General features: G+C 47.5%; 1 protein-coding gene across 1 annotated transcript; it reads right to left on the bottom strand.

Moving 5' to 3' along the window:
- Positions 1-17,484: 17,484 nt before the first annotated feature.
- Positions 17,485-22,352, bottom strand: LOC103721259 (protein transport protein sft2-like). Its single transcript, XM_008811390.5, has 4 exons — positions 21,878-22,352; positions 20,026-20,293; positions 18,198-18,302; positions 17,485-17,831 (listed from the first exon to the last, which is right to left on the bottom strand). Exons 1-4 carry the CDS (start codon positions 22,072-22,074, stop codon positions 17,721-17,723), a joined length of 681 nt encoding a protein of 226 aa, XP_008809612.1. The 5' UTR covers positions 22,075-22,352; the 3' UTR covers positions 17,485-17,720.
- Positions 22,353-25,074: the final 2,722 nt, after the last annotated feature.

Genomic DNA, 25,074 nt, shown 5'->3' with positions numbered 1-25,074 from the left:
TACTTGACATTATTTTTTGAGGCAAAGAGCTGGGCTACTTGGAATTTGAGGTATGACCATCAATACTTTTGTCATTTTAATAGCCGTGATAGCGAAAGCCACAGTCTACATGAAAAGAATTTGACCATCAATACTTTTGTCATTTGGATAGCCGTGATAGCGAAAGCCATAGTCTACATGAAAAGAATTGCATCAAATATATTAGTGGAGAAGGTGCAACATGTTACTCTAATTTGATTTCTATATAATTTTTTTTTTGTTTTTAAGTGTATTTTCAAATTTTAAAACATAAGAGATGTCGCCAGGAAGAAGCCTAACTTTCTAATTTTCATTTTATTAATTGAATATAATTTCGAAGAAATTAGATTCAGGCATGACGCACCAAGATAGTCATGTTTTACTTTAAGAGAGACGTCCCTGTAAAGAGACTAGAGATTTTGGCCTCTCTCTCAGCATTAAAGACAACTTGTCTAGCACTTTGATTGTGCAGGGTCCCATCAATATCTCTGTCATTCCTTTTTCTAGTGACATTTTCTGCTCCATTTATGTCCAAATCTGCCTTTCCTTAGTGATGTTGTATTAAAATGGTATGAAGTTGCTGGGGCTAACTCCATTGATGTCAATTCATTGTCTCCTAAGCACCAAGCCAATGGTGGAGATAATCTTTTTCCCTGATTTCAGGATTATGTTGTCTTAACACCCTCCTCACTAGCCTTTCCTTTTTGTCTTTAGGCATTTAGAATGACAGAATGGATAGGAGAGTGGGGTACCAATACTCATTACACCTTTATAATTTTATTCGAGACGAGACTTCTAGATTGCTCTCCTTTGCTCGGCCAAAGATTTGGAAGATGCACCTGCTAATAGGAATCTGATATATAACAACGACCCCCCACACAAAAAATGATAACGAGCACGTCATACACTGGCTGCACGTTGATGGCTCAATCTTGGACCTATGGAACTTCGACTTTAGCCGGCCGATTGAGATCAACAATTTTGGCACTATGAAGATTCATGCAGGCGTGTGTTTAGTTCCATATCGATTATTTGCTGGATAGATATAGAATACTTATATAGGATCAAAGAACTCAAATAATATTTTCCAGCTAGCTATTTTAGATAAGATCCTGAGTTGTTATAAATGGTATTAGAGCGGCCTCGACTCATAACCTATGTGGACAAGGAGACACTGCAACACAGATCTATTAGGGCTGACCATGGGTCGATCATGGTGTTTGTGATTAGATTTGATTTGTTAGGTAGATCTTGAATACTTACATAGAATCAAGGAACCCAAATAATATCTTTCGACTAACTATTTTAGATAAGACCCTGAGTTGTTATAGGCACTGTTGCTGGAAATTGGACCCGGGGGCAATCTTCGGTCGAGGAGAGGGAGCGGCGAGTTCTCACGGCGGGGCGGCGGTCCGTCGGCGGGCGGCGTCCTCCGTCTGGGGCGGTCGGAGAGAAGGGACGGCTGGCCCATGCGGCGAGGCGGCGATCCGTCAGCTGGCGGCGTCCTCCGTCTGGGTGCCTGCACACGAGCCGGTGGCCGGGTTTTCCGGCGCCGGCCCTCCGACGCTCAAGTCAGGGAGGGGGCAAATAGTGTAGAAAGGAGATAAACAGTGTCTGTAGAGTGCATCAATCTTTCAACCCTCTCCTGAGAGGCCAAGGCTCCCTTTTATAGGCGGGGGTCGGTTTACCTGCGATGTAACAGGGCGAAGCCGTAGTACGGCTCGGCATGTCATTCGGGTCGGCGCACGGTCAGGCGAATCATTGCACTGATGTCGGCGGTGAGAGCGTCGTACAGCCCGAACTAGCACGCTATCAGGCGAATTATTGCATTGGTGTCGGAGGTATGGCCGAGATCGGAGACTTATCATAATTGACTAGACTCTGCTGGGCTGATTTGCCGTGGAGAGCTGAGAGTCCGTAGATGACAGGAGCCATGCGCATTTATTGTGGAGTAAGCCGGAGATCCGCATTTATTGTGGAGTAAGCCGGAGATCCGCATTTATTGTGGAGTAAGCCGGAGATCCGCATTTATTGTGGAGTAAGCCGGAGAGTTACAGCGACCATGCGCAACAAATGCCAGAGGGGCGTCAGGGTATGGTCCTCGGCCAGACCTCAGAGGCGCACGGCCGTAGTAGGTGGCTGACAAGAGTAGACCTCGAACATCGGGGTTTTTCTTAGGTCGGAGGTCTCGAGGTCGGGCGTTCCGAAGTCGGACGCCGACTTCGGCCGTCCGGGGTCGGAAGTTGTACGGCTTCTTAGGGGCATTTATGTCATTTGGGAAAAAATCTTATTCCCCCCAACACTACCCCCCGACTTCCGAGTTCGAGCGACTTGTGGGCTCGGACGTGGGAAGTAAAGTCTGTCACTAAGGTTGGGGGGCGAGTCTCGTCCGCCCCCTTGCGCTTCTCGGAGCTTTCATGGTGAAACCTGCGCCCTTTGGCGTCTCGAGGCTGCTTTATTCAGTGAGCTTATGATGAAGCTCGTATCATTACGCTTCTTGAAGCGGAGGTGGCGTCTCTTGAATCGCCAGGATCGCTTTACGGCGGATTAACGATGGGGGTCCTCGAGCTCGTCGAGGCGGTGCCTCGATCCCGTAATCGAGGCTTCTCGCTCATTAATGAGTGTGCCGTTACGGGGTTTAAAACGGACACGCGGCGTGACCCAAGGTCGGACGCTTCCGATTTCGTGTTACTGGATCATAATTCCGGAGAGGTGGAGGCCACATCGAGGCTCCACGTGTCCCAGATCTTATTAAATGAGGGGAGCGGGGCAGCGTCCACTCGTTCCTCAAGACGATTTGATTTTGCGGACCCATGATGAGGCCCCGAGATCCGATGGGACAACGCTTCGATTTCGTACCTGATTTATTAATCCAGAGTGAATACGGTGCCTCGGCTTCCGAGGTCGACACGTGGCGCAACCCGATCGGGGGATGGGAACCGACCCCATCGATCTGGGCCGTCAGGGGGGTCTATATAAACCCCTCGAGGTTGCCCTAAAGGTCTTGTTTGGCTGCTTCTTATTTTCGTTGCCTTTCTCCCTTGCTTCCTTTCTCAACCGAACCTTGCCGTCGGTGCCCGGAGCGATTTCCGGCGATGTCCAGTAGGTTCCTACCCCGTGATTGCTAGAGTTCCTCTCTTCTTCTCCTCCCCAGTTTCCATTCGCTATTTTTAACTTTTATTTCGTTCTTCTGTGGGAATGGGTTTGGGTCCTGAGGAAGTGGGATCGAGCCTGTCGGGGGAGGAGTTGGAGCTGATCCGCTCCCGGTTCTTCTTCCAGCCCGGGTTTCGTCTTGAAACTGCGGGGCCGGAGGACAGGGTGACGCAGCCGCCCCCAGGTCGGATCGCGGTCTACCGCGAGACACTTTGGGCTGGCCTGCGTTTTTCCGCCCACGAGTTCGTGAGCCAGCTGCTGGCCGAGTACCAGCTCGTCCCGGCGCAGTTGGCTCCGAACTCGTGGAGGATCATAATCGGATTCTTGTCCCTGTGCCTCGGGCACGGGATCCCGATCTCGGTAGGCCTCTTCCGCCGGTGTTTTCTGTTAAAGAAGAACCCGGCGGACGCAGAGTGGCTATACTTCGCCTTTCGGGGCGGTATGTCACTCTTCCAGGGTGCCCCTTCCTCGATTCATGAGTGGAAGGGGAAGTTTTTCTTCCTGACGTCCGAGGCGCCTTGGGGGTTCGACCCGAGGTGGGGGGACCCTCGGTTGAAGACCCTCAATAAGCTCTCCGAGCCCTCGAGGAGGGAGCTGAGGACCCTGGACTCCGTGTGAGCCCTCGGGAAGGGCAACGACCTGACCGAGCTCCTGCGGGAGGATGCCCTGGCGAGCGTAGGTCTGAGCTCGGCGCGCCCCGAGGGTAAGGGTGGTTACATTATTTTATTTTTTCTTCGTTCTTTGCTTTTACTGTCACTGGTCTGACACTTAACGAAATTTTGATTTCAGATATTCCCCGCCTGCCGACCAGCAACACATCACTTTTTTCTCGCCTGAGAAGGCGAGAAGCCGAGGCCGGGGGAGCCGCGCCCCAGCCTCGGAAGAGGGCGAGGACGGACGGCGCTTCTACGTCGGCCGGGAGGAGTGGCCCCGAGGCGGGGGCCTCTGCAGCCGAGCCGAGGCGGGCGCGGGTCGCCAGCGATGCGGGCCCATCGGCCCTTCCTTGCCCTGCCCCCCTTGCCCAGCGGGGGGAGTCGTCCATGGCCCGGCCGCAGCAGCCAGAACCTGGGCCTGCCCGAGGCCCCGAAGCGAGCGGCTCCGGGACCTCGGGCTCGATCGTGCCGAGCTCTTCCCGGGCTTTCCGAGAAGAGTCAGTCGAGCCGGACTCCCCTATTCCCGAGGGGAGTTCGGCCTTTCGTAATGCCGAGGTCGCACGCTCCGTGTTGCGGCGTGCGATGCTCCCAGCGGACCGGGCCGAGTTCCGGAACATTCCGCTGGAGGAGGTCGTCAACGGCGCCTACTGCAACACTGCCCGAGTAAGTTTCTTTCCTTGATTGCCTTGAGTCATTGGCGAGTTCATATGCTTTCCGACTCACGATATCTTCGTTCCTTTCTTTTCAGCATGTCCACGAGCTCGACGCCTTGGTGTTTATCGCCCAAGGCTGTCAAGAGGAGGCCTGGCGGCTCGGCCAACAGCTGGAGCCGGCCAAGAAGAAAGTCGCCGAGCTGGAGGCGGCATTGGCCGATGCCGAGGCTCGGAGGGCGGCCACCGAGGCCGAGCGCCTTGCTATGGCGGGGGCGCTTGAAGAGGAGAGGGCGGCCCACGCCCTGACCAGGTCGGCCATGCGCGGTACGGAGGCGCGCTTGGGGGAGGTCCAGGCCGAGGTCGCGGCCCTCAAGTATGAGGACGGGGTCTCCCGCCTCCGGATCGAGCAACTTGAGGCCCGGGAGAGGAGGGCACTCGACCGAGCCGAACATGCTGTGGAACTCTTCAAAGAGTCGCAAAAGTTCCGCGACATGTTGGAGGAGGAGACGGTGGACGGTTTCCTCCGGGGCTTCAAGAACTTCCGGGTGCAGATGCGTCGGTACTGCCCTCAGTACGACCTTTCGACGGTCCGTCCGAGGGAGGACCTGGGCTGGGGGTCCGACGTGGAAGCCCTTCCTGCCATCCTGACATCCGAGGCGGGAATATATGAACAAGACCCCGCCGAGCCTTCGACGGGGGTGGCCGAGGCGGACGGTGTCATGGAGGCGGCTCCGGCGGCCGAGGTGGACGCCGTCCTGGGGGCGGTGCCCGAAGCTCCTGCTCCCGACCCCGAGCCTGTTCCGGATGAAGATCATGAGGTCATCAATGTGCCGGACGACCCCCCGGATGTTGCTCTCGCCGCTTAGGACTTAGCGTATTTTTCTTTTCTTTTTCGTTGTATCCGGGGTCGGCCCTTGAGTGGCCGACTTCCAATTTTGTAATTGGCCTTCCGGCCCTTTGTTAATGAAAAAATATTTTTGTCATTCCGTGTTCATCTTTCCCTCTGTTGTTGTGGATGAGGCTAGAGCCTTAGCTAACTGCCTCGAAGACCTCTAACTTTGTATTTTAATTTCCGGGCTGCTTAACGAAGTTGTCCCCTTTTCCCAGGCTATGTCTTAGCCTTCTCGGTTTCCAGTCATTCCGACCAAAAGGAGCTCCGAGTCTTAGGTTTTTTAGAAAATTCCTCTAAGTCCCATAGCTCGGATCTAAGAATCGTGGAAGTCATCACGTTTAGCCTTTAGGGAAATCCCAAGACATCGAGGTCGGGCCTTAGCCCTTCAAGTAAGACCGGACTAGGTCTATGCCTGCTGCTATTCGGGGATTTTAGTCGGGTTTCCGAACTTTACTCCGAACCCCTCGTAGGGAGCGCGGGCTAATAAGTAAGTCATTGTCGAAGGTTTTCGTAGTTATCGTTCTCGGACTCTGCCGAGATCTCGGTGAGCAAGGCTGGGATTTCCAAAAATTGCCTTGGTATCCATGTTTGGCTGATACACTCGTGGTCGGGACCACTTTCTCAGCTAGATGTCGGAGTTTACGTAGAAGAGCCGAGTTGGGCCCTAATTTATGAAGCCTTCGTACAGATTGCGGAGACTTGACGAACGGAGCCTGCATAATGTAGTTAGGGGGTCGATCTTAAGCCGACCCATTGGAGAAGCCCGGCTTTGGGGCGTGATAAGACTCCAACGTTGAGATTCCGCTCAGCAGTATGTAGATAAAATTTGACAAGGAGGGCGTCTAGTTAGACGTACCTCTTGCATTCTCGGAGTTATGCTTCGCATGGTGGAGTAGGTTGCCTCCTTTCCTCGTCGACCTCCGGAGTCATTTTGACTTAAAGGGGGGCTCGGGTTTCTCACGGACCCAACAGCGCCCACCGAGGTTGAGAGGATTTGGCGAGGCTTTATTGAATTGTAGCTCTCTGCGAGGTCGAGGGAGTTTCAGACCTCATGGTAGGACCTCGGACGCCTCAACCTTGGTCGAGGGATCTTGCGTCAGGTCGGCGAGTCCGTGGACGCTTTGCTGACCTGTGGTGCCTCCCGAGGTCGAGGGAGTTTGGGACTCTACGGTCGACCCTCGGGGCATCCCGACCTTAGTCGAGGGATCGTTCGTCAGGTCGGCTGGTCTGGGCACGCTCTACCGACCTGCGACGCTTCCCGAGGTCGAGGGAGTCTGGTTCTCTACGGTCGACCCTCGGGGCATCCCGACCTTAGTCGGGGAATAGCTCGCTTCGGGGATCGGGGATCGTCGACCGCTCCCGGGGGTCCACTTCGTGGCGCCCCGGGTGGAGCCACCCTTTCCACCCCTTACGGCTTCTTTCCGAGGTCGAGGGAGTCTGGTTCTCTACGGTCGACCCTCGGAACATCCCGACCTTAGTCGAGGGATCGTTCGTCAAGTCGGCGGGTCTGGGCACGCTCTACCGACCTGCGACGCTTCCCGAGGTCGAGGGAGTCTGGTTCTCTACGGTCGACCCTCGGGGCATCCCGATCTTAGTCGAGGGATCGCTCGCTTCGGGGATCGGGGATCGTCGACCGCTCCCGGGGGTCCACTTTGTGGCGCCCCGGGTGGAGCCACCCTTTCCACCCCTCACGGCGCCTTCCCGAGATCGAGGGAGTCTGGTTCTCTACGGTCGACCCTCGGGGCATCCCGACCTTAGTCGAGGTAGGAGAACGAGCCGAGCTCGTCTGGTCAGAGAGGACCGTGCTCATAGGTGGAAGTTGATGGAGAACGAGCCGAGCTCGTCTGGTCAGAGAGGACCGTGCTCATAGATGGAAGTTGATGGAGAACGAGCCGAGCTCGTCTGGTCAGAGAGGACCGTACTCATATCTTGACGTCTCGAACATCCCTATAGCCGGGGCATCCCGACGTCTCGGGGCATCCCGACGAACCGAGGCATTCTGACCTTAGTCGAGAGAATTTCGCGCCAAGTCGATGTTTCGTCGTCCTGCGATTCTTTCCGAGGTCGAGGGAGTTTGGGACTCTACGGTCGAGCCTCGAGGCATCCCGATTTTGGCCGGGGAATCTGAGGATCACAGACGACCCAATATTAGAAGAGAATTACAGCCATCGAGATAAGAGAATTGTTTGCGAAAAGGAAGCTGAGTCCATTGTCCTGATTGTCTTGAACCCCTAGGGGTTTTACTGGTAGTACATTCGTAGATTCTCGGAGTTCCAGCTTCGCGGGATCAGGGTCCCCTCTAGGGACTTTAATTTATACGCCCCTGGTCGTTGTACCCGGGCGATCTGATACGGCCCTTCCCAATTTGGGGCGAGCTTTCCTTGCTCAGTCGGTTGAGAAGCCTCGGCTCTCCTGAGGACGAGGTCCCCCACTTTGAAGAGCTTGGGCTTGACTCTAGAGTTGTAGTATCGGGCCGTTCGCTGTTGGTATCTCGCCATGCGGACCCGGGCAACCTCTCTTGTCTCTTCGACGAGGTCCAAGTTGCTCCTGAGCTGGGAAGAATTGGTGTCGGGGTCATAATGCTCCACCCTTGGAGAAGGCAGGCCGATCTCCAACGGGATGACGGCCTCAGTGCCGTATGCTAGGTTGAAGGGGGTCTCTCCCGTGGGCAGTCGGAACGTGGTCCGATACGCCCAAAGGACATTGTACAAGTCCTCGACCCACTGTCCTTTGGACCGATCAAGCCTAGCCTTGAGCCCCTGCAAAATAGTGCGGTTAGTTACCTCAGTTTCTCCGTTTGTCTGGGGGTGAGCGACTGAGGTGAAACGGTGATCAATGCCGAGCTCAGAGCAAAATTTTCTGAAATGAACATTGTCAAATTGTCGACCATTGTCAGATATAAGGATACGGGGTAGTCCGAATCTGCAGATTATGGACTTCCACACGAAGTCTCGCATCTTTTGCTCGGTGATCCGGGCGACGGGTTCGGCCTCAACCCATTTGGTGAAGTAGTCGATGGAGACGACCAGGAACTTTCTCTATCCGGTGGCCAGGGGAAAGGGCCCCAGGATGTCGATCCCCCATTGGGCAAACGGCCAGGGGGCGATGATGGAGGTCAGCAGAGCTGAAGGTCGGCGCTGGACATTGGCGTTTCGTTGGCACCGATCGCACTTCCGGACGAAATCCGTTGCATCCTTCTGGAGTGTGGGCCAATAATATCCTTGTCGCAGGACCTTATGGGCTAATGCCCGACCCCCCAGGTGATTTCCGCAGATCCCTTCATGGACCTCTCGGAGGGCATAGTCCGCCTCGGAGGGGTGGAGGCATCTGAGAAGGGGAGAAGTAAATGATCGCCGGTAGAGTCTATTCTCGTATAAGACATACCGGGGGGCCTGGCGCTTGATTCGGCGAGCTTCCGTCTCGTCGTGAGGTAGGGTTCCGTCCTGAAGGTAGCAGACGAGCCCATCGATCCAGCTTGGCTCGGAGTCGATGCACATGGTGGGCTCGGGTTCCTCCGTGCTGGGGATCCGAAGATACTCGAGCGCTGTTCCCTTGGGAAGCTCGCTCATGCGGAAGGTTGCCAATTTGGATAGCTGGTCTGCCCTGAGGTTTTCCGCTCTGGGGATGTATTGAATATTGAAAGAATTCAGGGCAGATATGAGTTTCCGCACCTTTTGGAGATACTTTTGCATGGATGGCTCTTTAGCTCTAAAATCTCCTTGGACCTGGTTCTCCACCAGCTGAGAGTCACTGAAGGCCGTCAGGTCTTCCACTCTTAGTTCTTTCGCCAGCTTGAGCCCGGCGATGAGAGCCTCATACTCGGCCTCATTGTTCGAGGCCGGGAATTCGAGGCGCAAAGCTTGCTCGGCCACCACTCCGTCTGGACTGGTGAGGATAAGTCCGGCCCCGCTACCCCCCGAGGTCGAAGACCCGTCCGAGTGCAGGACCCATGGCTGCCTCGGGGCCTCCTCTACGGATTCGGGTGTCCTCTCGGGGTTGTCCGGAAGGGTGCACTCCACGATGAAGTCGGCGAGTATCTGAGCTTTGATAGCCGGCCTGGGCCGATATTCGAGGTCGAATTCCTCGAGCTCGACCGCCCATTTGGCGATCCTCCCCGCACGATCTGACCTCTGCAATATTTGCTTCATAGGCTGGTCGGTCAATATAGCTATCGTGTGGGCTTGGAAGTAAGGCCTGAGTCTCCGAGCCGAGATGATGAGAGCGAAGATGGTCTTCTCAAGTTTAGAATATCGGGTCTCAGGATCCCTGAGAACCCAGCTGGTGTAATAGACCGGCTTTTGGAGCTTGTCCTCTTCCCGGACGAGGACTGAGCTTACTGCAGCTGGGGAGACGGCCAGATATAAGTAAAGGACCTCGCCTTTCTGGGGCTTGGTGAGCAGCGGGGGAGAGGCCAGAAGGCTCCGAAGCTCTTCAAAGGCCTGCTGGCATTTTTCTGTCCACCGGAAGTCTTTCGGCTGTTTAAGGCTCTTGAAGAAGGGGAGGCATCGCTCGGCTGACCGAGAGACGAACCTTCCCAGGGCGGCAACCCGCCCCGCGAGTCGTTGCACCTCCTTAACTGTCTTTGGAGGCGACATCTCTTGCAGTGCCCGGATTTTCTCCGGGTTGGCTTCAATTCCGCGCTGGGTCACTATGAAACCCAGGAACTTGCCCGAGGTGACCCCGAACGCGCACTTCGCCGGATTGAGTTTCATTTGGTATCTTCTGAGCTTGGCGAATGTCTCGTTGAGGTCGGCTATGTGGTGCTCCGCCGCTCGGCTCTTTACCAGCATGTCGTCCACATAGACTTCCATGTTCCGGCCGATCTGGTCTTTAAAAATTTGGCTGACCAGTCTCTGATAGGTGGCCCCAGCGTTTTTCAGGCTAAAGGGCATCACCTTGTAGCAGTAGGTGCCCTTGTCGGTGATGAAGGCCGTCTTCTCCTCGTCTTCTGGCGCCATTCGGATTTGTTTGTACCCTGAAAAGGCGTCCATAAAAGTTAGCAGCTGGTGTCCTGAAGTGGAGTCGACGAGCTGGTCGATGCTCGGGAGGGGGAAGCTGTCTTTCGGGCAGGCCTTGTTCAGGTCGGTATAGTCCACGCACATACGCCACTTCCCGTTGGCCTTCTTTACGAGGACTACGTTGGCGAGCCAGTCCGGGTAGGAGACCTCCGGATGAAGCCGGCCCCGAGGAGTTTGTCCACCTCCTCAGCCGCAGCTCGTTGTCGTTCCGGGGTGGAGCCTCTTTTCTTCTGCTTTACAGGCCTGCTGGTCGGTCTCACCTGGAGTCGGTGGACCATGACCTCAGGGTCAATTTCTGGCACGTCCGCGGGCGACCAGGCGAAGACGTCAGCGTTGTCCCGCAGGAAGCTGACGAGGCAATCCCTCTCGCGGGCGCCGAGGCCGGAGCCGACCTGCACAGTTAGCTCGGGAAAATTTTCTTGCAGTGGGATTTGAATAAGGAGCTCACCGGGCTCTACTTGCTTCTTCCAGAGGGTGTCCCTCGCATCGAGGGTTTCTATGGGCAGCGAAGGGCCCATCGGGTGGTCCGGCACCTCGGCTGGTTGCTTTACTGTGTGGGCCGCCATGTAGCATTGCTTGGCGACCAGCTGGTCTCCGCGGACCTCGCCTACTCCTTGGTCGGTGGGGAACCGCATGAGCAAATGGCGAGTTGAAACCACGGCTCGAAGGGCATTTAGCCCTGGGCGCCCAAGGATGGCGTTGTAGATCGAGGACAGACGGACCACCAGGAGGTCCATCCTCACAGTGCTCTCCCGGGGGGCGAGGCCGACTGTGACAAGGAAGCTAGCCTCACCTTCAGCCGGGACTGCATCTCCGGTAAACCCAACCAACGGGGCATTGACTCTCCGGAGATGCCCTTCTGTCGATCCCATTTTTTGGTAGGCATGATAATACAAAACGTTGGCTGAGCTTCCATTGTCAACTAGGACACGCTTTACATCAAACCTATTTACAATCATAGAGATGACCACAGCGTCATCATGAGGGGTTTCGACCCCTTCTAAGTCCTCGTCCGAGAACGAGATGACTTCATCAGTACGTGGGCGCTTCGGGGGTGCTCCCTGGGCGGCCGTTCCTGCCGAGGCCCGCCCGATCATATTGATGGTGCCGGCGATGGGCCTGTTGTCGCCCGGATTTTCGGTTGGTGCGACATTCTCCGCCGGCCTCCTTTCCTCAGGTCGGTTCCTCACGAACCGGTTGAGTACTCCCCGTCGGATGAGCGCTTCTATCTCATCCCGGAGTTGGTAGCAGTCCTCCGTGTCGTGCCCACGATCTCGGTGGAAGCGGCAATACTTCCTGGGATTCCGGGGGAGTCCCGTGTCTCGCATAGGAGGCGGGGGTCGGAAGAAGTCCCGACCCTCGATTTCCATCAGGATTTCGGCCCGGGGAGCGTTGACGGGTGTGTAGTTCTCGTACTTTCCCGGGTACGTCCGAGGCCGTGGTGGGGACCTCGGCCGAGGGGGGGTCCTTTGCTGAGATCGCCTCTGCTGTCGGGGCGGACTTCTCAGTCTGGGGAGGTTCTTCTCTCGGCGGGGGGATCGGCTCCTTTGTCGGCTGCGCTCCTCGCAGCGTTTCTTCTGCTTCTTCGAGGCGGGCTCAATTGCCCCCCGCCTGGATGCAACTGCCTCCTCGGCCTTGGCATACTTCCGGGCTCGGGCCAACATTTCAGTGAAGTCGGCCGGGAAGCTCTTCTCGATGGAGAAGAGGAATCGGTAGGAGCGAACCCCAGTCTTCAGAGCCGACATAGCTATCGACTGGTCTAGCTCACGAACCTCCCATGGGGCGGCGGTGAAGCGGTCCAGGTACTCCTTGAGGGACTCCCCCTCTTTCTATTTGATGTCGAGGAGGGAGTCCGACGTCCGTCGCTGGCGCCGGCTGGCAGCGAAGTTGGTGGCGAACTGCCTGCCGAGCTGCTCAAAAGAGGACACCGTATTCGGCTTCAGCCCAGAAAACCAAAGCCGAGCGGTCCCTCGGAGGGTCGCTGGAAAGGCCTTGCAGAGTATGGCCTCCGAGGACCCTTGCAGGGCCATGAGGGCCCGATAGCTCTCTAGATGGTCGAGAGGGTCAGTCGCCCCGTTGTAGGGTTCCACTTGAGGCATTTTGAACCTCGCGGGAACCGGCTCATCCTCGATCTGGCGGGAGAAGGGGGACTTAGTAGTGAACTCAAAGTCTCCCTCTTGTCTTGCCTTCTTGCTGTGGAGCGCCGCAATCTGGCGCTCCAGATGCTCAACTTTCTGGTCGAGCTCCCCCACTCGTGGAATTGTCGCCGTGGTTTGCGTCGGCTCACGGTGGTCTGGGGCTGACTCCGCCTCAGAAAGCTGGGGCCTCCGGTCGAAGCCTTCTCCCGGTGACTCCCTCCGGGGGGAAGCTCGTTCTTCGTTGTTGGCTCTGGAGGAGCCATGCAGGTTTTGGCTTGGAAAAACCGGGCCATTGGGGAGACACTCCGGCAGGGCCTGAGCCCGTGGGGGGAGCGTAGGTAAGGCTTCCTCGCGCCGCAGACCCTGAACGGCGGCGGCCAGGGCCTGGACTTGCTGTACCAAGGCGTCAAACTGTTCCGGCTGGACCTGAGGAACCGGGTCCGCCGGAGTTGGAGAATTCTGGACAGAGTGTCCAGGACTTTGCGGGGGACGCCGGGAGGCGTTAGAGGCTCCCTTACTTCTCAACTTCATGACTGCTACTCGGTGCCCTTCCTCTAGCGCCAACTGTTGCTGGAAATTGGACCCGGAGGCAATCTTCGGTCGAGGAGAGGGAGCGGCGAGTTCTCACGGCGGGGCGGCGGTCCGTCGGCGGGCAGCGTCCTCCGTCTGGGGCGGTCGGAGAGAAGGGACGGCTGGCCCACGCGGCAAGGCGGCGATCCGTCAGCTGGCGGCGTCCTCCGTCTGGGTGCCTGCACACGAGCCGGTGGCCGGGTTTTCCGGCGCTGGCCCTCCGACGCTCAAGTCAGGGAGGGGGCAAATAGTGTAGAAAGGAGATAAACAGTGTCTGTAGAGTGCATCAATCTTTCAACCCTCTCCTGAGAGGCCAAGGCTCCCTTTTATAGGCGGGGGTCGGTTTACCTGCGATGTAACAGGGCGAAGCCGTAGTACGGCTCGGCATGTCATTCGGGTCGGCGCACGGTCAGGCGAATCATTGCACTGATGTCGGCGGTGAGGGCGTCGTACAGCCCGAACTAGCACGCTATCAGGCGAATTATTGCATTGGTGTCGGAGGTATGGCCGAGATCGGAGACTTATCATAGTTGACTAGACTCTGCTGGGCTGATTTGCCGTGGAGAGCTGAGAGTCCGTAGATGACAGGAGCCATGCGCATTTATTGTGGAGTAAGCCGGAGATCCGCATTTATTGTGGAGTAAGCCGGAGATCCGCATTTATTGTGGAGTAAGCCGGAGAGTTACAGCGACCATGCGCAACAAATGCCAGAGGGGCGTCAGGGTATGGTCCTCGGCCAGACCTCAGAGGCGCACGGCCGTAGTAGGTGGCTGACAAGAGTAGACCTCGAACATCGGGGTTTTTCTTAGGTCGGAGGTCTCGAGGTCGGGCGTTCCGAAGTCGGACGCCGACTTCGGCCGTCCGGGGTCGAAAGTTATACGGCTTCTTAGGGGCATTTATGTCATTTGGAAAAAAATCTTATTCCCCCCAACAGGTACAAAGATGCAAACAAATTTAAATGGTTGTGGTGCCAACAATTGTAACTTCTTAAACCTGGCCTTGTCATACAGGCATGGAACTTCGACTTGGCCGGCCAAGTGAGATCAGCAACTTCGGCGCAAAGGAGAAAGGTGTCCGGTCCTTGTCATATTGGCATAGAACTTTGACTTAGCCGGCCGCGTGAGATCTACAACTGCGGCACAAAGAAGAAGGGATTGTCATTGAAGCACATTGCTTAGGCATAGTTGCAAGCTTGGCCTGCCACGCGAACAAATTTAAATGGTTATAGTGCCATCAATTTTAAGTTTTAATTGAGATTTCTTCAAAATATATTAAGGTAAAAAAAAATCTTATGATCTAGGCAATCTGGGGTCTTGGGAGGTTTCTGTACAAAATGGTTTTCTCATGAATTGCATTCGTGTCATTTAACTTTTCAGACTTTCATGTGTTCAATTATGTTTATAAACTAATTCTATAATATAGTTCAGCTAGATATGGTACAAAAGTATGTGTAAAATACCTTCATGTTTAAAGTATCAATACGCAAATAGCTTTGGGAGGCAAATTTAGTGGTTGATTGGTCGGCCAATCAGGATGGTTCTATTAAAGGCAAGGATAAGCTGGTTGGTAATTTTCTAATTCTATTGAAAGTGATTTGATCATTGGATGAATTTTTTTACGTTTAGAAAAAGTGACTCTAGAGCAAAAGGGAGAAAAAGGATTTATGCAGCAGACTCCAAATAGTTTTAGCTTTGGTTTTTTTTTAATTATTGTTACTAAATATTAAGGCTTAATTGAGTCAAGTTGCTCAATACATGGATTTAGAAATGTTTTTAAACTGAAAAAGATAGAAATACATGTTTAAATGTTGGTAAGGATCCTAATCCTCTTGATGAGTTGCACACCATTGGACGCATAAAATATCCAAAGTGGTAGATTATAACTTGATTTACCGCTAAGTTATGACTAGCAATCTAGAATCATTGGTTAAAAAGAAAAAAAAATTACAAACCATGAAGAAATATTAGACATCAACAATTAACTGATCACTTGCAATAAATCTCAGAGTCCTTATAAATGCAACCATGACTTACAATCCTTTACAGTGTATATATCCTCCACCAGGGGAAAGTACTTAAAAGTTCCAATATCAGTTTCTCTTGACAGTAACTTGGAAATAGGTTTTCCTAAACACACCCCATTGGCCAACATTTCTTCATAATTACAATCATTATATCGTCATCATTTACAATATTGTCATTTAGGGAGTGGAGTTCCTTTAGGTCTTCTCTACTACCACTATTACACGGGAAACTCCTACGTGTGGACTTACCCTGACTCCATCTTTGCAATGATTGCCAAAATTGTTAATACAACTCCCTGCGACAGCTCATTTCACAGCATTTGATATTCTCATTCCTTTTCCCCATCTCAGCTGCATCCCACGTACTAATCATAACTAAAACGCATCTCCACAACAACCAACCTTCCACTAGGGAAAAAAAAAAAAACCAGGATTGCGACAAAGCAGGACGGAGACGTTTTCATTTGGAAAGATTCCTTTAAATCTTCTCAAAGATGTTACCGTGCTTAAAGATCTTCAAGTCTTGACGATTGGTCTAATACATGGAGAGGCCAGGCAATGGATTGAGCAACCTAACTGCATAAGCTAGGGATGAAATTTTCAGCACGAAGAGTCCGATAGAAGAATCTTTAGCCGATCCTTCTGCATGTTAATTGGAATTTGGAAGCCTTCAATCCCTAGAGAACAAAAGGGCATGAATCTAAATAATTTTAGAGCATATTTGGTTGGGGGCAAGTTGGACTCTGAAACAAGAATTGAAATAAGTGACACTCTTTCGATTGGAGAAAATCCAATTCTCATTCTGATTCTAGAAAAGAATGGAAATACCGCAATCTCTCATGACCCAATCCCTACTCTCCCATATTATTCAAGTTTCATTCTAATTCCGATTCTAATTCTGGTCGCAAAACAAATGCGGCCTTAGTGAACCATAAGACTGTAACTGATCAACAATGAAATTAATTTGCCTGCCAATGCAATTGCAGTCACCCACAGCTAAAATACTTGACCCACCGTAAATCCTAGCATGCTGAAACATGATCATTCAAATAACATCACTAGATCAAATTATTGAGAGATCTGCAAAGTTATCAATGTACAATTTACCCAAGTGAATAAAAAACCATCGCCCAACCAACCATCCATTGAGAGCTATTTTCCTGGTTGGAACAGTTAATCAATAAAAGATGGAAAGCAGGGTGATGATGAGATCACATCTTATCAACAACTACAATAAGACTCTACATCTGCAACATCACCCAGACGAGCAGAAAGAGCCCTACCAAAGACTGTCTCTCATGGAGGAAGAGATTCATCCACCCTTGGAAGCCTGTAATGCTTAAGAGAACCTACTTCCACCCACATGACTCGCTACTTTACTAAAAGTAGGCACCACTCAAGGGGTTTATACAGCTAACACACGAGGGGGGATGCACCAGCGTGTGCTAATTATGGATGATAGTGTTGAATTATGAGAAAAACCAGGTCAAAATGCGACATATAGAGAGAGCCTTAGAGGATAACAATTTACAGATAAGTAGAACAGAAGAGATTGCATGCAAGAAGATTCAGCCAAAGTAGAAATGAAAAAAGAAGCCCAAGTTAAGATAGATAATAGAAGATACCATTAAATGCTGGCATCTATTATCCAAAAGAATGGACAGATACATAAAGACAAAAGTAGTCTAATTAGTTTTAAATGGATGACATGGATGGATGCTTCCAAATCTTGTGTAACCAGTGCAAACCTTAAACAATTTGAGGGACAGTTCTATAAAAGAGAGGTAAACTTGCAAAGATTTATGGATCAAAATGTTGACCATTAAAGAGAGTCCAAGGAAACATGACTGTGATTAAAATTGGAATGCTGAAATAGATATATGGTAAAGTATCTAGAAGAGTTGTAGGAGGATGCTTATTGAAGACAAAATGATGGAGGACAAACTGAGAAGATTTGGTCATATACAATAATGAAATATTAGGGAAACTCGACAAAGTGTTACTTGAATCTTTGTCCAATGATTTAGGAAGAGAAGGAAGACCAAAGGTAACATGGGTGGAGGTGACAACAATTTGGGAAAGCTTTCAACAATAATAAAGGCAGTCTTAGGAATGATTGGTGAAGGAGGATTTACAAAACTGACGAAAAATAGCTTCAAAAACACAAAAAACATTCAGGGGTTATCAGATAATTAATATCTAACAGCTACAGCAGTAAAACCTGATTATAGAGCAAAATCTGCATATCATAAGCTAGACAACTCTTCTGTTTATAAACCTGTTAGACATACCCATCAAATTCTTATACAAAAAAAAAATGTACACAATTTAGAAGAATATGCATGTTTACAACAATATTCTTTCCGTTTTTGGTAAAAAAATCACTCTTCCATTATCATAAACAATGTAGGTAGAACTCCACAAACTAACTGCATAGTACAGCCAATGTTGGGGAACCCAAAAAAAATAAAAATAAAAAACATTACCATGTATGTTCTAGTACAGAAGTCTTTCTTATAACAGATGAAAACTAGGATACAAGTGCCTCGGTAGGGAAGAACCAATAAAGGAAAAAAAGATAATGAAACTACGGACTTTGGCATCACCTGCCAAAGCATTTCAGTATTGAAGATGTAAGAGTCGAAGACAGAAACTTCAGCCCAGTAGATCCTCCCGGAAAGTATGATACAGAATAGTATGCAAGTGCAAGAACCTAGGAAAATATTAAGCATGATTGTAATTCATTTCACAAAATAATTATTAAGGTATAAAATAAATGCAAGCACATTTGTAGTCGGGAAATATGGGCAGTATATATTAATTTGCATGCGGAATAAGAAAGAGTAAAGACAATATAGGGTTTATATCCATGACTCATGGCTGATAAGGGTATTTGCAAGGCGTCGACAGTGTATCAGCTTATGCTAAAATAACTTAATCAAAAATAGTAAAATTAAATAAAATAAACATATCATAATGCCACCACAGAAATTAGACCAGTTTTATTTGCTACTAACTCATGTATAGACTGAAAGGGAGAAAAGAGCAAAACTAAATTTAAGGCCATGAAATTTTATACCTGAAGCCCAGAAAAGAGAACAGAGAGAATGTAACTGTGGAGCACCATGGAAACATAAATGGTACCCACCATGCTGCCAGTAAATCCCAATGTGAATGGAAGTCTCTGCAATGTAAATAGACAAACTTATGTGAACAACATAAGATAAATATCACAAACTAACCCTTGGTTACAGCGTATCAATATTGTGTAAAGAAAGTTAAATAACTATGCTTTAGACAGGAAGTTTTCAAAAAGAAAATTCCGTGATAACAACACCACAAAACAGAACATGTGCAAAACAAAAAAAGCAATAACAAAATTTACATGCAATAATACAGCAATAGAGAGAGGACAGTTTTTTGTTGAATGCAATTAAACTTCACCATAAAATAAGTGGTGCATGAATTCACATGTTTAATGGTTTGATAGGTATAATCCAGTGAAATGACACAAGTTAAAAATACTATTATCAAGGTTTTCTAAGTTTGAATTGCTGTTTGCTAAAAAGGTCGTCCTAGAGGTTATATATGAGGATCTATGAAACCAACCTCATATCAGTGGGCATGCTTCCTGATTTCCATTTTATCAAAGTTATATCCAATTTTCCAATCAGGGCATTAGCAGATCACTAAGGCAGTCAATTTTATTGAATGACATGACATCAACCCAGGCCCTGCCTAACACCCACCTAGCCCCATGTATCGCACCAAACCTGGACTGCCACATGGGACCAAGTAAATGAGTAGATAATGGAGTAGATAGCTGTTGCAGTGCTCTAATAAAAAAATTAGTCTCCTAGATAGGGTTAGAACTGGGTCAGGTGGAGTCGTGTTTCCTCACAGCTCAAGCCCACCATGGATGGTTTTTTTCAATCTCTGAGCCACACCCAGGCCTGAAAATTTTTAGCAAGTTCAGGCTCATGCCTGAAATTTTTAGCAAGGTTAGGCCAAAGCCCAAACCCGAGTCTGGCCTGAAGCCGAAGCGTTTCCTACCCAAGCCTGAGCTCAGCATGATGGAGACAGAAAGGAAGGGTGAGGGAGTGATGGACTGGACCGGATATCTATTTGGGCTTTGCAACCTGAGTCTGAACCCGAGCAAGTTTACACATATTGGGGCTCTAAGACCAGGATCTATAGATAACCAACTATGAGGTATGAAAGGGAGAAAAAGCCATTAAGGGAGACTTCCACTCATATGGCTTATAGGTTAGATCACCAGTAATATCACCAGGGTTGAGCTGAAGAACATTAGAAAATGGTAGAAAGTTTATGAGAAAACCACCAGCCTCCATAGAATCTTAACAGATAAAATTTTCTTTCCTAGCAGTGCACAACACAAGAAAAATGGATATTATCCCTCAAACATTTGTCATTATCAACTCCAATAAAGAAATAAGAAATTCATAATGTTTTTTGTCCTTAAAGCCAAAAAATTATATTTATTTGACATATATACCTTCCTTATAACTACTCTATAACTTCAAAATGCTTTATACATATCTGTTTTACTTGGTCTTCTTTAAAATGGAAAAGAAACATTTTGAGAGGAGCACTAAAACAACAGTAATCCTTCATTTGAAAGCAATATTAACATACCCAGACAAACAAACTAAATAGTCATATCTTTTTGAAAGGCAGACTACTTTCATCTCAACAAAGTCAAAAGTGTGCCTGCAAATAACAAGCCTTATCCAGACTACCTGGGTCAGCTAAGTTCTCAGCCTTCCAATTAAAGGCAATCTGACATGTTCCTAAGCCTTTGCACACAAACCTTTAGATCTTTCAGCTTTTCTTGCTCAATCAGATGAGAGCTAAACAAATAGGAGTTTCATATTCAAAACAGATACCTCTTTTGAAGACATGTGAGCAAGCTGATTCTTGGGACCTTTAAGAGCAAAGAACGATCCAATAATCAAGATGCAACCAAGAGTAAAGCAGATAGCAAATTTCTGAGGCACCAGCACCATGACTGGAAGGAACATTGTGAATGCAACAAAAATAAAGAACACGCCACTGGCAAGGAGCAACCCAAAGTACATGAGAGCCTTTCCAGAAGGAACACTGCTGGTAGCATTCTGGAAGCTCCCCGGTAATTCCCTCACACCTTTAGACACCCTGGTAAACACCAAAGAAACATGTAAGAAAATTATAGTATGCCATGTAAATGAGAAACTATTGAGCTATCTTTCATAAACATGTTAAAGAATAAACTATGGATTGTAAATCCTTACAGTTTCAAAGAAAGATATAAAACGTGGAGAAAGAATACATTTCAAAAGCCAGTTTTTCCAAAGTTAGGCCAACGTAAGACACTTGAATTGGGAAGGGGGAAAGGAATGCTCCATACCTTCTAGTTCTTCTAGGAAAGAATCACATTTGTAGAGTCTAGATTAACATTTCTCTTTTTGAATGAGAAAGGATAAATAAATGGATAAGATCATTTTGACCAATAACAACAAAACGTGCAACAAGATTTTAGCTAAGAGAGGGTATTAAGCAAAGAAGCAATATGTTTAGAACAAAAATTAAGTGCATATAGTTGGCTTTTTAACTCTCTTTTTCCGAACATATTATTTAAGTTGTAGATCACTCTCTCGCCCTGCAGGTGCAAAGAGACAAGGTGTTATGTTTCTAAAAAGAAAAAAAAGAAGAAGAGGAAAATGTATTATTTAGAAGGGTGATAATAAACAGGTTGGAATTATCAGAATTTTCAGCATATACAATTGAGTACAAAAGAAGGAGCAGTTGGAAAAAAAATGATACCCATCCTTTTACCATCATGGACCAAGAAATGATGTCAATGAAATAAAAAGAACTATCTTTTCATCTAATATTTGTCATGCATGATGAGTGCGAGAATAACCAGACAAAGGGATTGAGTGGGACTGTGGGAGTGACCGATGGGCGAAGAGAGGGAGAAGAGGGGGAGGGAGGTTCCTTCTGAAAATCATCCACTAGTTAACACTTAGAAAATATATTCTTGATGTTAGAAAATTCATTCTTGATTATCACCTTGTTTTATTTATGTTTAGCTACTCCAGCGCCTTAGAAATTAAGAGTCATATTATAGTTAAACTCATCATTAGTAACCACATTACGATTTCAAATAGCATTTTAATTCACCAACTTAGAATCTACATGATAAAACTAGGAACTATTCATGTGTATCAGATTTTTTTTTTGAAAAAAATTTTATTGATATTCTTTTGCTATAATCCATTGCACAAAATATTGCGAAGCTTACTACCACTATCTTAAGCATAGTCACTAAGCAAATCCCACTACATCCAACATATTCTAGGGTGCGTCTTATCTCTGCATTCTTCTTTAAAATATATTGATGGCAACAAAATCAAAACTCATTCATCTTTCAGCCACTCAATATTGACTAAATCTGATTCCTGCTATACTCTACTAAAACACTATTCTTCATACTCTATATTGATTTAACATATGCTAAAACTTTTACCATCCAATAATTTCCTCCAACATCTTCGCACCTATTCACCAACATCAATTACATGAAATTTCAGAGTACTCGCACAGAACCAAAAAACCACAAACAACGGATGCATTTACCAACCAGAATAATAAAATTCCCAAGCAATACAAATGTAAATCCAATTCAGAACCAAATAGCAATAGAAAGAACAAAAGAAGAAAAGAATTAACGAACATAGACTAAGAAATTTCTCTTACACGTTGAAGGTCCCGGTGACCTTATCGTTGGCCGTCCTGACGGCGGCCTCGAGATCGAACCCGACGGGGGAGGACCCGCTCGCCTCGGTGGATCTGGAGGCGGCGTACGAGTTCCAGTCAGAGAGAAGGGAGGGAGCCGGCTTCTGCTGCTCGTTATTGCTCGGTCCTCCAGCGAACCAAGCCTGTGCTGTCTGCATCGCGGATCAGATCGGATCAGAGGAGGAGAGAATAGGAAGAAGGGAAAGGAATCAAAGAACTAAGGGTAGATTTCGTGATAGAGATCGGGTGACCGAGCTCTCTCTTCCTCCATCAATTGCGATAGCGAGGAGAGAAAGAAGAGATCTCGGTCTCTGAAACGAGGAAGGTGGAGGAAAGAAGGTGAGGGTTTTTGTTTTCCATTTCAAGAATCAAGAACTAACGCGAGGGAAGGGATTGGTTCGGACCCGATGGTCCGGTTCGACCGACATGGTAACCTAACTGGTGATTGGATCCTTACAAGTTTTAACTCCGAAAGTTGTAACTCTTCAATGTGAACTTTGATAACAGTATCAGCGAGGGAGGAAGCAGTAGAGGTATGAAATTTATCATCAGAGACCACAACATCAAACTGGCGGCGGCCAGAGATCGACAGATCTTCGATATGTCTGTCGTCAATGCCAAGCTCAAAGCTGCATTGGAAGACATCATTTATGCAAGACATGTTTTAGGTAGAGACCGCATTCTTCTCGAGAGAGACTCAGCTATGGTGATAGAGTGGGTTCGAGGTTGGAGATGCACTGCGGGCAGAATGCCGCTGCTCCACGATATTCATAGACTTTTGAGTGAGTGTGACTCCTATCGAATCACACATATCTATAAGAAGACGAATAGTGCTGCTGACTGGGTTGCTTTCTATACGGTAATTACTTCGCAAGTTTCATCTAGGAAAACCACGTATCTGCTCCTTCTCCTTTGTCCTATCTTCTTTTTTCTGAGTTTGTTGGTTGCACTTATGCCTATTGTGTGTAAGACGCTATTGTACCAAAAAACAGTCATAAGTTATAATAATTTTAAATTTAAATTTTATTTTCTACATAGTATCCACATGACCATCCTTGGATCATTATAAGGAACATAGAAAATAAAATTTTAAAGTAGATATCGGTAATGTTCATTGATTATTTTAAAATTTAATTTTCATTTTTCCACCTGATGACCATAGAACCATCTTGTGGCCATTATATGGAACATCATAAATAAAATTTCATTAGCCATCCTTATATGGTCTCCATGTAATAATCATGTAACCATTCAATTGTCACTGTATGAAAAATATGAACTAAATTTTATAATATACTTCTTTATAATTCATTGGTTATAATGAGAACCAGATTTGTATTTTATATAGTGATTGTGGAACTATTTTAAGGTTACAATATGTGACATGCAGAATAAGATTTATGGGTGGATTCTTGCATGGTTTATGAACATATTAAATTCTAAATTTTGCGCGCATGATCAGCGTATGGTCACTACATAAAGCATAGGAAATGAAAATTAATAGCAAATCAATTACTGATTGTAATAGTATTGCAATAGTATTTTTTATAGTAACCATGGAACCAATCTATAGTTAGAATATAAAAGATGGGAATTAAAGTTTGATAACAATTCGCTCTCTACTTTGTTAATTATAATAAGGCCAAAAATTCATGTCATCATACAATGACAACGTAATTATTCAGAGCTTATTATATAAAACAAGAAAATAGAATTTAATAATAATTCCCACTATTGTTCATTGACTATATTTAACAAATATATTTGATACCTTCTTTATAATGGGAAATGAGATGATAGGCCTAACCATAGTTCACTAATTACGATAAGGTCCATCCTTCGTATTTCTATACAGTGACCACAAAACTATTCTACTATCAATTTACTAAAACATAGAAAATAAACTATATAAATGGATCACTTTATTACTTATTAATATTTTAAAATCCAACTTTTTGTAATTCCATATAATGACAATAGACCATTCTAGAGTCATTATATAACATAGGAATTGAAACTTAATGAACTTGATGATGCAGGTGGTTCATTAATTATATTAGAACTTAAATTTTTTTTTCCATATGTCAATCGAAAAATGATGACATGGCTGCCACCCTTTGCTTTAGGATATTCGGGCCATGGTAGGTGAAGACGTTGCCTTCTAAGCCAAGCATGCCTAGAGACCAATGGAGCTGCAGATTGGGTGGCCTCGTATGTGGCTGACCACTCTGGTGGAACCCTCTGGGTTGGTGAGAGAGAGTTGCCTAAAGCACTCTGAAACTTGTTATCTTATGACTTTTTTTGATATATTCACACTAAAAGTGTATGAGCCATTCGTTGTAGCAAAAAAAAAATGATAGTATGATCATATTTTATAGAATATGGTACATAATTTTGATGCAGATTCCTCTATAGTTTGTTGATTACAGTAAGCTCAAATCCATTTTCCCGTATAGTGATTACAAAATCATTTTGTGGTCACCATGTAGTACATTGAATATGAAATTTAATAACATGTTTCTTAGTTTATTCATTATATTAAAGCACTTTTTATGTTTCTTTATGGTAACCATAGAATTTGTAGTGTCAGCAAATGAAACATGAGAAGTAAAATTAATGATAGGTCTTTCATCTTTTCTTAGTTATAATAACTCTTAAATTCTGTGATATAGTGACTATAGAGTTTGTTGGAATATTTCAAAATTTCAAATCTGCCCTTCTTTATCTTTTGTCTTTTGTCTAGTGTACTTTCTTTAGTCCCACATTGGAAAGAGATAAAACTCAAAAGGTGTTTTTGTGGTCTTCAACATTTTAACTTGGTGAAGCAAAGAAAGTAAGTAGCCCACACACGCACGAGCCCAATAGAGGTCCAAGGCAAAATTGGCGGATCCGATCCGAAAATGTGTTAAAAGGGCACGTCGCGCTCGATCATCGCGCGCAGGAGGGATCCCCCTGCGCGGAAGTTCGGCTTGAGCTTGGTTTGTTTTTAAATTTTATAACCATTTTTGTGTCTTTTGGTAAAACGCCGTGTCTTTTAAATAAACGTCTCTTTCTTTTCTTTTTAAACCCTATCAAATCCGAGGATTAATATTAGAAAAATCTTATCTTCCTCCTCTTCATACCCTCTCTATTTTCCTATGTTTTCTGTATTTCTGAGT

The sequence above is a fragment of the Phoenix dactylifera genome, chromosome 11 (assembly GCF_051530095.1).
Source record: "Phoenix dactylifera cultivar Ajwa chromosome 11, Ajwa_hap1_PhDact_Kaust_v1.1, whole genome shotgun sequence".
NCBI lineage: Eukaryota > Viridiplantae > Streptophyta > Magnoliopsida > Arecales > Arecaceae > Phoenix > Phoenix dactylifera.
This window is presented reverse-complemented; position numbering and strand designations above follow the sequence as displayed.

Coding starts and splice junctions, on each gene's coding strand:
- LOC103721259 (XM_008811390.5), bottom strand. CDS start 22,074: ATGCAGACAGCACAGGCTTGGTTCGCTGGAGGACCGAGCAATAACGAG. Junction 18,303..20,025: donor CTCACATGTCTTCAAAAGAG/GTATCTGTTTTG, acceptor TTTACATTGCAG/AGACTTCCATTCACATTGGG. Junction 17,832..18,197: donor TTCTCTTTTCTGGGCTTCAG/GTATAAAATTTC, acceptor ATATTTTCCTAG/GTTCTTGCACTTGCATACTA.